Source organism: Pezoporus occidentalis, unplaced genomic scaffold, assembly GCF_034315485.1.
Source record: "Pezoporus occidentalis ecotype Australia unplaced genomic scaffold, CSIRO_AGI_Poc_V1 ctg92, whole genome shotgun sequence".
Taxonomy (NCBI): Eukaryota; Metazoa; Chordata; class Aves; order Psittaciformes; family Psittacidae; genus Pezoporus; species Pezoporus occidentalis.
The window spans coordinates 417,883-433,757 of record NW_026916284.1 but is presented as its reverse complement, the minus strand read 5'-3'; the positions used below and the strand labels follow the sequence as shown (position 1 = coordinate 433,757).

The window sequence follows — 15,875 nt, the reverse complement described above, 5'->3', positions numbered from 1 at the left end:
ACCCCACAGCCGCCATCTTGAGACACTGCTCTCCTCAGGCTGTGAGGAAGAGTGCTCTTCACCAGCCAATCAGAGGTGTCCCAGAGCAACCCCCAGCCAATAAGCACCCTCAGCCTGGCCCCAAGGGCGGGCACAGCGGTGCCTCAGGCAGCAAGATGGCGGATGGGCATGGAGCAGAGGAACACCAAGATGTCCGCTGCCCACAGCCTTCCCTCATGGAGGGCGAGAGAGCTCAGCGGCTGCTGGCTGCTCCTCAGCACTGCCTGCCTTGCCCCGTGTCACTGCTGCCGCTTGGCTCAAGAGGTCTGAAAAAGCAGCAAAGCTTGTTCTTGGTTTATAAACTTTTATTAGCTGCAGAGTGTACACAGTACTTACAATTGCATCTATTAAAGACCGAAATACACCTGAAAAAATGCATTATATAAAAAAAATTATAAACTTTTAACTATATACAAACTTTGCCTCACGTTTCATTCCTTTCGGTACCCTCCCCACACCCATTCACAAAGAGAAGACTCCTCTCGCCCCCTTTTAACATGCAGGGCCTTACAGCCGCATGGCATCGCCTGGGGACCGCTTTCCAAACCCCGTTCTTCACACTCCCATTAAACTGGTTTTTGATCGGTTCGCCACTCCAGTGCTCTCTGGGTCAATCGACCACAATTATTCCCGAGCCTCTTCCTTTATCCTCTCTTTTATGCTCTCCAAAATGGGAGGATCTGATCAAGTGTAGCAAATCTACAAAGAATTCCCGTTTAATTACTAGAGGTTTGAACTTGATGACGTCTCCAATTTAACCCATTTATCCAGGAAAAGAAAGCAGTTTTGGTAAACATGGTGTTGACCGATAACTCCAGTCTCGCCAAGCAAACACTACTTTTAGAAGTGATACATATAACCCAAAGCAAAGGAAAAACAGGACAGTAGCACTCAGGCTTTCACATCACTATTGAAAGTATTAACAATAAGACTTCCTATGTAACACAAATCCAGAGGTCTTAACACACATTCTACAACAACGGGTCAGAAAACCTATCTAGAAGAGCTTAGTGGGAAAAACATCCTAGCTGCTTTGAAGTTTACAAGTTCTTTAAGAAAAGAAGAAATTATTCATTAAAAAAAATACCTGTCAGAGCAATAATCTTGCTTTCCTGACTTCCAATTTTCAGAAGGAGCTCTCCAGGACAGAGATCAGCTGTGACCTGAAGAGCAGAAACGTTATGGAGAGGCTGTCTTACTCCAGCACAGAAATAAGCCTCCAGCACATGAATATTTCACTGACCAACTGTACAGATGCGCTTAAAAAATATTTACAATAATGCTGCAAATTCAAATAAAGCAGATTTTTTCTTTGTTAGTCCTTCACTAAGAGAGCTACGTATTTCCTGAAATGGGTGAGCATTTCATAGTCGCCAACTGAAGAACAGAAGCACCGTGCTCAAACTGGGCAAGTATTTTAAGGCAGAAGCAACCAAGAGCACCAAAGATGCCATTAATGCAATGGAGGTAAACAAATGCCTTTTCAACCACTAGGGAAAACCCCTAACGTTAAGATTTGTGAGCAGAGCCTTAGGTAACTCATAGCATTTAAGACAAAATTAACAGATTTATTTGCATGTCAAGAACTGGCCACCACCTCCCATAGCTGCAGGTGTCAACCGTGTGCCCAAGCTTCCTCCTCAGCCTCAGTTCACCACGTCAGCAGTGGTAAGGGCAGGAACATGGCACTAAAGCTTCAGGAAAATGAACTGAACTCCACTTAGAAAATCCAGCTGCCTGCTACAAATGCCAGATCTGCATTGCTGTGTTCTTTCACTGGCTATGTACCTCCATGGGTGGCTGACCTAAATGCTGTCATCCTTAGTATCTTGACATGCTCTTCCTCCAAGATTGCCTGTTGGCAATGTAGAATGTAGCATTTCTCCACATTTCTGCTCCCTCTTCTTGCATTCCTTCCCACCTTCTCACACTCTTAGGTCCAGAATTTCTCTTTCTTATCTAAAGTAAATAGAATTTCCAAGGCTCTGTCCTTCTGTATCCTCTCAGTCTTCTACAGTTTGCTGATTTGTCCTCCATTTTGTACCTAGTCATAAGCTTTAAGTGAATGTGAAAAGCAGAGGGGACAAGAAATAATATGGGCTTGTTTTTTTTCAAGCTGCATTTACTTGAAAACAGAGTTCACTGAATTTAAACCAGTCTCACCCATCCTTGGCTGCCTTCCTCGAACCCATACTGGCCGCTGCAGCTTTACCTATTGGGTTCATCACTACCTCCTCAGTGACAACGCCTGGCAATACTGCCAATCCCATGCTCAACTCCTGGCAGTTTTGTGTTTGAACTACAGACCACAAGAACCGGAAGAGATGGGACGGCAGAATGCAGGTGATACACAGGGCATCTTAGAACTCACACATGATGGGAGGAGAAAGAAAGATGCAAGTATCACCTGTTAAAATGCTTATGAACCACAGCTTCCATCGCCAAATTTCAAATCAGTAAGAATGGAGCAAGCTTAAAATCCAGAATGAGCTGTGGAATTCAAGATATGTTTTGTCAGGACACACAGGCAGAAGCCAGCGACTGGTCATGAAAAATAAAGAGGAGTACTTACATTTAAAAAAATGGATTAAGTGCCACTTTGTTTTTTATTTAAAGAGGGCAGTCTATCAAAAGCCTGAAAGGTTCATCAATATCTGCCTTCCTGTGTTTAACAGCTCCTCAGTTACACCAGGATGAGCTGAGTTAGGTCTCCCGACGCTTCTGCTGCCATAAAATCCCTCACTCCTTGTAGAACGAGAGAACTGTAGAACTGATTTAGAACAGACATCAAGAAACACCATCACAAAGATGGTCAAGTGCTATCACTCACATTTTATGCAGATTTTATGTCTTTTGGAGGAACCACGCACTGGATGGGCAGGTTAGAAGGAATCCTTTGGAAGAGACTCACTTAAAAGTTTTAAACCTTTCTATACTAGCACCCACTTCTCTTCCAAGCAACAACTACTGGCAATAAACATACCAAAAACCACCCAGAGACTGCTGTTAACAATTAAATCCTTATCCCCGCATCACCCTCTCCCATCTTACTTCTTGGAACAGATACACAATATATCAACTCCTGCAGGGATCATGAAATATTTCTATCATGGTGATTAGATTGCTGAACTCTTCCCAGAGAAGAGTTTGCTTTTTACATATTTTACAAGGTGAACTTAAAAGAATCCCCCTTCAGTTTCTGCCAGTTCAGAAGTGCAGATGCAACAACAGGGAACAGTCCAGTTGACAGTGAAGTCCAAAGGTGTAAGGAGTGGATGTAAATAACAAGTTTCTGCAGGAAAACAAAGTAGTTTTGTGTGGTGTAGCCACATTGGTGCTGGTTGCTAGAAGCTGGATGAAGTCTCTGTACAGAAGGGCCATAACTCCAAGAAGTCTTTGTTGCCCCTGCTTCAGCATGCCAGAGTTATTGCTGATCACCGAGTCAGCAGCACACTCTCACCTATGGCCAATCTTAATGCAAGAGATGTTTAAAAGAAGGAAACAAAGGCATGAGCACTGCTCAGCCTCTGAAATCCCTGTGCTGGATCAGAAGAGTATACCAAGAAAGTCAGTAAGTTTGAGTGTTTTTTTTCTGTTGAGTGAACTGCAGTTAAAATCCCAACCCACATACTGACAACGTGGTGCTTGTTCTGTAGAAAACGATGGGCTGTGATATGGTGAACGTCCCATTGAAAGACTTGCTTGATACACTGGAAAGAGAGGAGAGACTTGCAGAGGGGACAGGAATCCTACTCAGTTATATTTTTTCTTTAAGCAGCAGTTAGGACACTCTGATCATCTGTGTCATTGCTTCTTCATTGGTCTGAGTTGGATCCTACAGATACAAAATACATACCAGGTTGTAACATCAATATTTTCCTGTAACAGCAGAGAGAAGCATGCACAACTATCAAGAGGAGATACTCCTGACGCTCCTTGATCTCTGAACATGTCATATTTTTCCTGGTGTTTACAGGCCAGTGTATGAGAACGGGATATATAAATCTCAGTAGTTCCTGCTAATGTTTTGTTTCTCGTGATAGAGAAGACCTATTACTGGTTGAGTACCTGGGAAGGATTCTACTTCAGAAAAAGAAATCTGCTGCTGAAGCCACAGCACTGCTTTGAAGCACTAATCAACAACAGAATTGGCTAATTCTACTCTAATGTGTCCCTTCCTTTGAAAACCTGTCATGCACTTTTTATGCCAATCACCATGCAGCTAGGAATCAGATATTCACCTCTTCTAATTTTCCAGCAGATGCAGATAAGGTGTCTCTACTTTTAATTCATGTCCTAAAAACATACTTCTGGTATGCAACCAGACTGCAAAGACTGTATTTGTTAGGACAAATACAGCCTTCTCTGATTGCACAACACAGTGAATACATTTCTATCAGTATTACTGTTAAGTTAATTACTCGAGGCAAACAGACACCTGCTCTCTACCAGAGACAGTTATTTCTTTACACTGCCTGAAAGGGAATAAGGTCAGCAGCCTAGCCCAAAAAAGAACAAACAGAACAGTACAAAGACACTTCCAAAGCGTATAGTAAAGAAGCGAAAGTGGCACTTGTCCAAAGAGCAGACAAAACACCACCAACCTGCATATGAGGGCTGTCTTTTTCCTTTGGTGAGAAGAAACGTCCACCTTCTCCCCGCTTCCTGGCCATGGCATGACGATGCCGAGATTCGTGCAAGTATTTCTGTGACAGGATGAAGCAGGCAATGAGACCAGCCCACCATCTCTACTTCAGCACTCAGAGTAGGGGAAATTCCTGACTGCTAGAAAAGCCTACCCAGTCCCCATCCTTCCCAAAGATGAAGTGTTAACAGTAAATGCCCATTTGCAATGCAGCTACGGTCACATTCAGCAATCAGAAGCAGGCACAGGAAGCACTACTGCCACCAAGTGACTTAAAATTACTCTGATGTAGCTAATGAAGACACAAAAGTAGTAACTGAAGATCACTAAGATTCTAGTCCTCATTTTCCAGCACAAATGGTTTTCTATGCCTTTCCCATTGAGCAACCCTGGATTAGATGGGAATTATATTCTCACCCTTCTTTCTTTGGGAATTTTTCCCTCTGCTTCAAGCTTAGCACGTGCCTGCCTCCTCTTCAGGATCCGGTGATACTGCTTGGCATTTACATAGAGGGGCTCTTCTTCCAGCATTTCTGCCCCAGGCAAAGGTATTCTCTGGATAGCTGGTACTGAGCCAGCTCCAGGTACCATCTGTACAGAGAATGTGGGTTTAGTGCATGTAGCTGAGAACATAAAGTGAATGCAAAAAAAGTAACTAAAAAAGAAAACCCATGAACGTGAAAATGGAAAGCGTTTGGGTTTGGTTTAGATAATGCACCTACTTGAATTAAAAGGAGTAATAAAAGTTGTTCTTAAACTGTAGAACAAACAAGAGCAAATTTAAAGAAAACAATTATTCATAAGTCATGCTCGGGGATTTTATTTTCTTTTAATAATGGTGAAATTTCAATACCATGTACAATTTATGACCGTGCTACTGTTTCTTGTACAATTAAGCATACAGGACATGCTCACTGCTTCCCTTTCTCTTCGGTTATCACTTCTTTAATTTATATGGTAATTTCTTAAGGATTACTCATAAAGCTGCTGACATCTAGTGGGGACGAAGAACAGAATGCAAGCTAAAAGGCCTCACACTACAAAGGAGCTGGCAGAAAAAGCCCTCTTAGGAATCAGAAAAACAAACACTAAGGAATCCTCAAAAAAAGCAAGAGCTGATTCAGTTTTTTTAAGCCTTATTTATCAGTTAACAACTTATTTTGAATTTCTGTTTCTAGATTTCTGAACTCAATCTGCTGTGGGAGAAAGCAAGCACAGAATACCCAGGTCGCAATAGGACACAGGCCACTGAAGCTCAAAACTTCCCTTGGTTAAATCCTAAATGAATGCTACTGAGAAGACTGACGATATTAAGGTGACGTTAATCTCAGACAACAGTTTGTGTACAGGCAACTTGAAACTTCAAACCTTTAAGAATATCAATGGAAAGGTCAATACATACCATAACCATTCCACCTGAATTGACAACATTTCCAGCAACCGGCAGCGTTACTGTGACAGTCCCTTGTCCACTACTGGTTGTGTTGGTGTTGGCTCCCGTTTGGACAATCTGTGCTCCAGCCAAACTGGCTGCTGGAATGGTGATCATGCCTGTAACAGGGACTGTCACTTTTAAGAAAAGAAAAGACAAAAACACAAAACCAAAACAAACCAAAAAACACGCACACAAAAAGAAGGGAACACCATTAGTCCCACTTCTGCTTTTTACTCATTCATCCTTCCACAGCATGCAAAAAGATCCAGAAAAGCATTATAGAATCATAGAATAGTTAGGGTTGGAAAGGACCTTGAGATCATCTAGTTTGTATTTGCTCAGTAATCCCAATGTCAGGTGAAAGATGTGTGTACTCCAAGGTGTAAAAGCAAACACCTTTCTATTCTGTTAGAAAACAGCCCTTGCCGAAGAGCTTGTTTGCACTCAGAGCACCCCAGCACTGCAACTCAGTGTTTTCTTTGACAGTGATTACGAGGCAATGAACACCTGTGGCAGAGATATTGAGAAGTCCTGACTCTCTTCACACCAAAACTCATACCTTGTTGGAGAATGGTTCCATCAGCATTAACTGGCTGATAGACTATGGTCTGGCCTTCAGCTGCTTGTGCTACCTGTTGTCCTTGCACTGCTATTTGTTGCTGGGTCTAAACAAAACAAATAACACAATAACTTTACAAATTGCTCGCTTTTCAACTTTTACAATTCATGAATTAATACATGGTGCTTAAGGTGTTTCAGGCATCTATTTCTTTTGCTTTATTACCAGCACGAAGAAATAGGATGGAGCACAAACCCACTGAACTGCAGATAAAACACCTCAAGCACATATATCATACTTTTTCTAACAGTATCATATTTAATATTGAAAGAAACATGTTCTACGTTTCCTGTCTTGCTATGACTATGTTAAAAGAAGAACTATTAATTTCGGTCCTAAACAAAAGAACCAGCAGAAACCCCAGGCATGACTGGACTACATCACAAATGGCGCAAGTATGACATTAGTGATACTTCATGTTTTCAAATTGCAACAAATAGACAAAACCGACCATGAACCAATAAAGTACAGAAACACAATGGATAAAAACATGCAATCTATTTATTCTGCCCCAGTTATGCATGAAAACACTACAAAAACATGAAATTTATTCTCAAGTTCTCCTCAATATTAATAATGCCTTTCCCCCTTTTTTCTTAACCACATCTTAAGTCATTTGCCAAGTTTCTCTTCCTGTTCCTCTCAAGAAAACCCTTTCATGCTGGTGCAGTTACCTGTGTCTGGCCAGCAGTAACTGCAGTCTGTGGCTGCTGTATAATGATCTGCTGGGTCTGGCCCTGCTGCCCCTGTACCTGCACAGCCTGCCCACCTTGAATCTGAATCTGACCTGGCTGGACCAACTGAATCTGTGGAAGAAAGAGTCAGAAAGGAACATTAACTATGCCTCTTATTTCTCCCTCCTTGGCCTCAGCATTACCAGATCATCTCTGAGGATGATTTACTGTTGCAAAGAAAATGAAACCACTGATTCTTCTCTTTTTTCCATTTTCAAATGAAGAGTTTTACTTTACTCCTCCCCGTGACACAGCAGTCACAGTCATGCAGAATAGAGGAAACATAATATGCTGGTGTCATTATACCGCAGCAGTTCTCCACTGCTCACCCAATAAAACGGTCAAAAGAAGTAAGTTATTTACATGAAACCAGAATAATAATAGTCAGGTGAAAGAGGACTAAGATTTAAGAAATCTGCAAAGTGTTAATTATCCAGCATACAGAAATCCTCCTGGACATAGATAAAAGTTGCCTTCAGCTTTGCAGAGAAGTCTTTCCAGCAATGTGGAACATTTCTTACTTTAAAAAAGAGGAACTGGAATGTGGGTTGAACCTGATGCTTCAGGTACGGATTTTCCTCCACCAAGCAGACTGTAAAGAACCTTACACAAAATATATTGGTTTTCAACAAAAGGGATTTTAAATAAACACTAAATAAACCTTCCAAAACACCGAGACATCAGATGCCTTCCTGGACTGTGCTCAACTTGATTCCTAAATCCCATTTTCAAATCACTAGAACACTTTCATTAAGCCACTGTTACAGCTCTTCCCTTGGCTTCTGAGGAACACACTGTGAGCTCCTGTTCGAATTCAAAAACCGTCTTTTAGACAAGTATTACAAATACTTGTAATCTAATAAAATCCATCTTCTGTACCTTCTACAGGATTACCTTCTGTGCAATAGGAAAGTTTTGATTCGCCTTCAGCCATCGCGTATTAAATGAACTCAAGCACAAGAGTTATTTTCAAGAAGCTTTCTTCAAGCAATCAATTAATCATCTTTCTGAGCCATATACTGAGTAGGCACCAGATCACAACTACGCTGTTCAGGGCCAGCTAAAATAGAACAAACACAAGCCCCAAACCAAACACCCCAAACCAACTCCAGCTGTGTTTTAATGGATCTCATTTAAAAGGTTTGCACCATCCCATAAAATACAAAAATCAAATACACAAAGAATTGCCATTGCATTCTTAACACGCAGCTCACTGCCAAATCCACAGCTGGAGGACAACCGGCTTTGCCCAGTTTAGTTCAAGAGGCAAATACAATATCTGATGAGGTGAGAACATCCCAGTTCATTCTCTGCAGTTTATCTCAAATAAAATGAGGCTTATCTCACCTGCTGCAGCCCCTGTGTTCCAGAAACAGGGACTTGCATGATCGTCTGGCCCTGACCCCCTGGCACGGCCTGCACCATGATAGGCTGGCCCGTTGATGTGATCAGCTGGCCTCCGCTTACTTGTACCATCAGGGGTTGACCCTGGACCTGGGAAAAGGGACAAAAAGCAAACACAACAATGAAAAGTCTGGTGACCTGAAGCCAGAAACTGAGGTGGCTCCCACAGGAGGCTGGACGCTTACCTATTTTAATGCAGTGACCAGAGAAACTGTGCAACAGTCACTAACCAGGTTCACAATCACCATCAAGTATCTTTAATTTCTAGATTCTTTTCCGTGATGTGCTACTGGATTTAGTACATTATCCTTTTCTGTTGCAGTCTACCCAAAACTTCCAAGTCTAATTGCAATGAAGCATGAAAAGCACAGCTAAATTTTCCCGACACAATAACTACTTTCATGCACAGCCCAAGAGCAAAGTGTAATAAAAGAAACTTCACTATTCACATCACTCTTGCTAATCTTTAATTGGAGTTCCTAATGAGAAAGCTCTAAATAAGCCATTCTGACAGATTCTGAAGTAGCTTCAGCTCTCCCCAATTACATGCTTACAACATTTCCATTTCCTAACTGATATGTTGCGTGGGATGTTCTCAGGGAACCTTTTCATGGGTATTAAGTCAAATTATGAATGTAACAACACAAAGTGTAGCTCAGGAAGGAACAGAGAAAGACAATGAGCAGCTGCCACTTGGCCCAACAAGGCTTACAAGTGTATTTGTAAACTCAGCATAAGAGTCTCTGGAGACTGAGATCAGGTATGTGTCTGGTCACTAGGAAACAGGCCAATGAAAAGCAAAGGAAACCTCTCTGTTTAAACACCCTCACCTGCTAAGTCCCCAGAGTATATCTTTGCCAATACCATACTTCCGTGGCTTAAACGTGAAATGAGTTTTATGAACCAGGTGATGACTCTTGGCCACACTCTCAGTTGTTTAGAAATGATTAAAAAACCTGATTAAACCTCACTGACTTCTTGGGTTTTCTACCTGCAAATTTCAAGACCAGGCAATAGCGAGTGCTACTCCTCTGCAGTACTCAGCACTGCAGAACCCCAGGCTGAACATCAGCACAGAGCTCCAGCACACACTGAACTACCCCTAAAACACTTTACTTTGCATAGTTCAAACACCCAAGTGAATTGCATACTAACACATCCACAGCAGCAACTGCGGTTGTACCTCAGTGATCAACACCCCACACAGAATAGTGTGACTTTCCAGTCACCCTTGCACCACTGTTCTGTTCCTCAGCCTATGGCATACAAGTCCCTAACAAACATCAGCAGTGCTTGCTTTGAATCACAACATAAAGAGAAGGAGACAAGCATGCTCATGGCAGCCAGAGAAGCACAGTCAGCGGTACAATATCCAATAAGCAGAAACAAAAATGATTCATTCCGGGATTCTTGTTAATGTATTAGAGCAAGCAGGGGGAAAAGAGAACAAAAAAGAAAGGGGGGCCCACAAGGTCAACCAGGAGGCCACAATGACCCAAGCAATTCATGTCAGCCAGCTTTACAGATGAACTCTGAACATAAAAAATGCTGTGTTCAACTTTACACCTGGCAAGACCATTCCAGCCTCCTGGAACTCCCCTCTGAAGAATTCAAACCCAAACAGAGTCCAAATCCTGAGTAAGAAATGCCCCACTTCTAAAGTGCTGCAGCTATGCAGGGTTTCTCAGCTCCTTTAAAGCCTCTGACGTGAGCTAATGAAATGGAGTTTGCAAGACAGAAAATACTCCACACTGAAACAAACCAGCGTTTGAAATGACCTTACTGTTCTTTCCAGTTTAGGATACACACTTCAGGGTTTCCCTGTGCTGGTCACACATAAATAAGAAATCAGATGTCTCCATCTCACAGAGGCCAATACTGTCCTCAGGTGCCCTTTTTAATCACAGGTAAGAAAGTTTCACTCTCCAAGCTCTACCACCTCCCTGTCTGTAGTGAAAACACAGCTACTCACAGTGGGTATTAGAAATCCCATCTCCCTGAAACTACAGGAAATCTTTTGAGTTATGTATCTGAATTGGTTCTTCCTCATCTTGGTGGCTTTTTTGTCTTTTAAGTCCCATTTCAACCACTATTCACTTTCAGAATATACAGCCAGAATTCCTAGATGCATGAGGGTTTCTGGCATGCACCTGAGATCCAAGGAAAAGCTCTCCATGGAAAACCCTACACCTTGCAGAAAGCACAAATACTACTGCTAGCAAATTTTCCTGTTCCTCTTTCAAACCCTGGAGAAAACACAGCATTAGATATGTGGTGATGGCGAGAGTCATGCAGTGCTCACAAACACAATTAGAGAGATCACCACTACCTGGAGGGTCTGGACTTGCTGGCCTGAGGCGGATGCCACTTGGGCCTCAGTCTGCAGCTGGACAGCAGTGACACCACCCTGCTGCTGGGAATAGGAACAGGAATAGCTTGAAACATGGAAACGCACAGCTCCAACAAGAGACAACGACACTTTGCTGGAAGAGGGTGAATTGAAAATTCATACACACTGCTCTTGGAACATAAGGAATGTGAACATGTTTACAAACCTGAGAAAGGAATACCAACAGAACTGCATACAAGCTTCGCTATCCCAAACAGCAATACCTTCCAAAGACATGAGATTATTGTGCAGAATCTAACATCTCAGCCTCAGTGTTTCAGACTCCTGCCTTTCTGCTTAACTCTTCCTTTCACTGCCCATGTTCCTTACTGTGGAGGGGTTCCAGATTTTTGGCAGACTGTCAGTTACAATAAAGGCCATAAATTCCTTCCTGCACAGAGCAGCAGCACAGATGACTCCAGTCATAGCTTCAGCTATGTCATGACCACATCAACGTCTTCCCACGCTGACCTTGAAGGACAATCTTGAGAGGTTGCAAGAGCAGTTAAATCTAAAAGCCTTTTCTATCTTTAGCCTCTTTAGTAAGAGTCCCAAAATATCTGTGTTAACTGTGTTAGCACTGAGGAGATGAAGGACATCTCTCTACTAAAAGCTGTACTACAACAGGCCTGTTAAACGTTTTATTTTAGAGAAACATTTCATGTCATACACAACCCAGGCTTTAAGAGCATGTACTAAAAGTGAAGCAAGCCACAGTATGTATTTACTTCATTGGCACCTACAAAGTGTCAAGAAAACCAAATGTATCTGCTGTAGCAGGTATTTTTGATAATTCTTTATGTTTAATCTCCAGTACGTTCTTGTTCTGACTAAAAATGTCAATTAAAAGCAATGGGAGAAGCTGGTCCCTGCTATCAAACAGACTGGTGACAAAAGCCCATCTCACTGAAAACATCACCCACTCATTTGCACAACAAAGTAAGAAATTCCCCTTGCCTTGAACTACAGTAAACACAAGCTACAACAAAACCCAGCAGTAGCAGCACAGCTCACCTGAAAATGTGTTATTGTATCTGAATGGGTGAAATTTAACAGGAAAAATCTATAAGCCCTTAAAAAATCCTGGCCTTTCTCACCTGCACATTAGAACATGGAATAGAAATGTCTTTCTGGAGGATGAATTAATCCAAAGCTACATGTCTTGCTGCAACTCCTGTGCTGTGTGTTCTTTCTGATCCACCTGTAGTTCTGAAATGACGGATCTCAAATACTCCTTTTGAGAAAGCCTCTATGGGCTTCAACAAAGCCTATTTCAAATGTGGGGGGAAACTACATTGTTCCTTGCGGACACCAGACTGTTTCTATTAATACTGCATTTCTTCCATTTTCAGAGGGGATTTGTTACTTTCCTCAGGTCACCACCAGTTTGCAAACTCCCATCGACATGAAATTTGGTAGCTTGTATACCTGCAACTTTATTAGTAAGTCATTTTTACATCTACTCTGACTTCAAGTCAGATCAGTGACCGCAGATTAGGTGGCTAAAGCCGGGCAAACGCATATCCAGACAGCATCATGAAGCATCAGGCTGGTCCTGTGAAACTCTGAGAGCACAAGATGATGTGTAACAGCTCTGAGCACACCAGCTCACCCGTTCCACCCTCCATACCTGCTGCTGAATCTGTCCAGCCTGCACAACGATCTGCTCTGTGGAGCTGTTACTGTTTGCTGTGTACTGCTCCATAGCGGGTCAGCTCCAGCACGGTGGAAGGCGCACCTCAGCCTGTGTATCTGGCAAGAGAAGTGAACAAAGCCTGTGATTATTGTGCGAAGGTTACTGTTACCTGACAGTGCCTGAAAAGCAAACCATCTGCTGGCACTGATGTCAGAACCACCTCTTTCAAAGCACCCACTAACACAACTACAATTGGCATTTCAAGAGCAGCTCATTTGACCACGAAGCAGAAAGTACCACAATCTCAATGCTCTCAATATCTTCAGTGCATGAAATAGTAGCTATGAGCCTCTTTCTCTTCCCGTTTTACCCTTCAAGTCTGAATATTCTGGGCTGTAGACTGGTGCCTGCACTGCATATTGGTGGAGGAGAGGGATGTGATGGTTAAATCCCCTCACCAAACACAAAGTTCAGATGTAAAACCAAGCTGCATTTCAGGAGTTCAACAAAGCAAAGCAGAACTTTCCTTCCCCAACTACACAGCACTCCCTCCTCATCCTTCTCCTCTTCCTCCTTTCCTATATTTGAGGATAACCAGCAGACTTCTCACTGCCCCCAGCCTTTTACTGCCTCCGAGCTCCTGGACTCTTGCCTGCACATATGAGGAACACGCTGTTGAAATAAAACACTCAGTTCCATTACCTCCTTCTCCCTCAGGTTTCTTCCCAGTAGATCCACAAGGGAAGAATTCTTACTCTGACTCTTAATGAGGTATTTGATTTATGCTATGACTGTACAAGTACCTGCTACATTAGTGAAAAGCAGCCTATAACTTTAATCTTGGAATTCTAAAGCACCAAAACCCCCAGGCTCCCAAAGAAGCACACAAAACCCAGTCACAACTTTAGCTGTGACAGTTGCTGTGGTTACTTGCTGCAGTGCCACCTCTCACGCTTCCTGCTCTTTAAACCATCCTTTGTACTTCAGTGTCCTGTATGTGTCTTAAGAATGCATCATTTTTCTATCACCTTACTCCTCACAGTAGCCTAAGAAAACAAAAGGATTTTACATTCTCTTGGTTTCTTGCACATTAACACCAAATACAGGCCTGGCAGGAGACGGCTCCCACATTCCACTCATCAGGGATGTATTCCAATAGCAGGCCCAGTAAAAGCTGTTTGCCAAAAGCTTTCTGGCTTCCTTAACACCACAACCAGCTCTTGAGCACATGCCCACTGGGGCTTGGGGATGGCTCTTCACACACCCTGTGTTGAGTCGCTGTCTTGTGTACTTCACATACTGGAAGGGTTGAAATCCCAGCTCTCTGCACTGCCTGCCACCAGCCAAAGTCACAAACAGATTTTACAGGCATTTGATCACAGTCCTCCCAAGGGATTATTTAGAATCCCAGACTGGTTGGGGTTGGAAGGGAGCTTAAAGCTCCTCCAGCTCCAACCCCTGCCACAGGCAGGGACCCCTTCCACTAGAGCAGCTTGCTCCAAGCCCGTGTCCAACCTGGCCTTGAACACTGCCAGGGATGGGGCAGCCACAGCTTCTCTGGGCACCCTGTGCCAGCGCCTCAGCACCCTCACAGGGAAGAGCTTCTGCCTAAAGAGCTCAGCTCAGTCTCCCCTCTGGCAGGTTAAAGCCATTCCCCTTGGCCTGTCCCTACAGGCTCTTGTCCCAAGCCCCTCTCCAGCTTTCCTGCAGCCCCTTTAGGCACTGGAGCTGCTCTAAGGTCTCCCCTTCAGGAGCCTTCTCTTCTCCAGGCTGAACCAGCCCAAATTCCCTTCATTCAAACCCATAGCACCAGCGTTACTGCTCCAGTTTTAGGACCAGGTGATGCACTGCAGGGGCACACACTGCTCCTGGAGCTGCCTCCTCAGCCACTGCCTCCTCCCTGGCCCTGGGCTGCCTGACAGTTGCCTAATGTTCCGTCAGCATGCTTCATACCTGCACACACACACACTGCCATGGGGCTACAGAACATGCACTAACAGCTCCCTCAGCAGAGCCACACTAAGATCGAACCAGCGCGATAACCCACGCCAGGACCTGCGCTACGTTGAGAGCAGCAGTAATAAACCACGGGGGACCAGGTTTTGTCGGAGCTCCTCACCCGACACACGGCTGCGGGAGCAACCCAGGGCGGCTCGGCCTCAGCCCGGGGCCTGCCGCTCCCGGAGGCGGCAGCTCGGCGGCCCCGGGCTCCTCACCCCGCACCACAGCCGGATCCTCCCTACGGAGAGCAGCGCTGCCGGCGACATTTGGCGGCCAGGTGCGGGGCGGGAAGGCGAGGTTGGAGGGGGGGGGAGCCGCGTCCTGCCCTCGGCTCACACCCGGCACAGCGGGGAAGGGGAGGAGGAGGAGGAGGCGCAGCCCGCGGCCCATCTGTCGCAGCCGGCGGGGCCGTTCTCCGCTCCGCTCCCCCCACACGGCCGGTGGAGGGCGGGGCGCTGCCGGCTCCCGTCCCAGCGGCCCCGCACACACAGGCCAGGCCTGTCCCCGCCGAGGGCAGCCGGGCCCACCAAGCTACTCCCCGCAGCGGACCAGGCCCCGGTGCCCCCCCGCCCCTCCGCGCTCCCCCCGCGCCTCCCCAGGCCCGGAGCAGCCGAGCCCCGGCCCCGCAGCGCCCCGGCCGGGCCCGGCCCCGCGCGCGGGCTCCTGACTGGCCACTCGGCCCCGCCAATCCCGGCGCTGGGGCCGGCGCTCGGGGGCTCCATATTGGCTGCTCGCGCTCACCGTGCCTCGCTCCCCCGGTTCGGGCCCCGCGCTGATTGGCTCCGCCGCGGGCCCCCGAAACCCAATCAGCGCCTCACTCAGCCGCCGCGCAAAATGGCGTCCAACCCCGAACAAAGCCCAGGGCGGGGGCGGGCGCGGGCGGCGCATGCGCACAACGGCCCACGCCGCGGGTGGCCCCTCCCTCCTTCGACGCCGGGCACTGCCCACCCACGGCTTCTGCGCCTGCGCGGCC

At 45.3% G+C, this 15,875-nt stretch overlaps 1 protein-coding gene across 19 annotated transcripts; it reads right to left on the bottom strand.

The window, feature by feature from the left end:
- Positions 1–169: 169 nt before the first annotated feature.
- On the bottom strand, positions 170–15,800 carry NFYA (nuclear transcription factor Y subunit alpha). Of its 19 annotated transcripts, none has more exons than XM_062605647.1 (11): positions 15,644–15,800; positions 12,896–13,017; positions 11,203–11,289; positions 8,820–8,966; positions 7,413–7,544; positions 6,679–6,784; positions 6,087–6,253; positions 5,102–5,275; positions 4,644–4,745; positions 1,127–1,202; positions 170–305 (listed from the first exon to the last, which is right to left on the bottom strand). In XM_062605647.1, the coding sequence occupies exons 2-11, from the start codon at positions 12,968–12,970 to the stop codon at positions 214–216; spliced, it is 1,158 nt and encodes a 385-aa protein (XP_062461631.1). In that variant the 5' UTR covers positions 12,971–13,017; positions 15,644–15,800; the 3' UTR covers positions 170–213. The 19 variants fall into 19 exon arrangements, with proteins under 19 accessions (XP_062461631.1, XP_062461637.1, XP_062461634.1 ...); XM_062605653.1 differs by having other exon boundaries at positions 6,087–6,235; XM_062605650.1 differs by having other exon boundaries at positions 11,206–11,289; positions 15,644–15,799.
- Positions 15,801–15,875: the final 75 nt, after the last annotated feature.

Excerpts from the sequence above, each read along its gene's own strand:
- NFYA (XM_062605647.1), bottom strand. The coding sequence starts at position 12,970 with ATGGAGCAGTACACAGCAAACAGTAACAGCTCCACAGAGCAGATCGTT. Across the intron at positions 11,290-12,895 it reads CTGGACAGATTCAGCAGCAG|CAGCAGGGTGGTGTCACTGC; the intron begins GTATGGAGGGTG and ends TCCTATTCCCAG. Across the intron at positions 8,967-11,202 it reads AAGTCCAGACCCTCCAGGTA|GTCCAGGGTCAACCCCTGAT; the intron begins GTGGTGATCTCT and ends CCCTTTTCCCAG.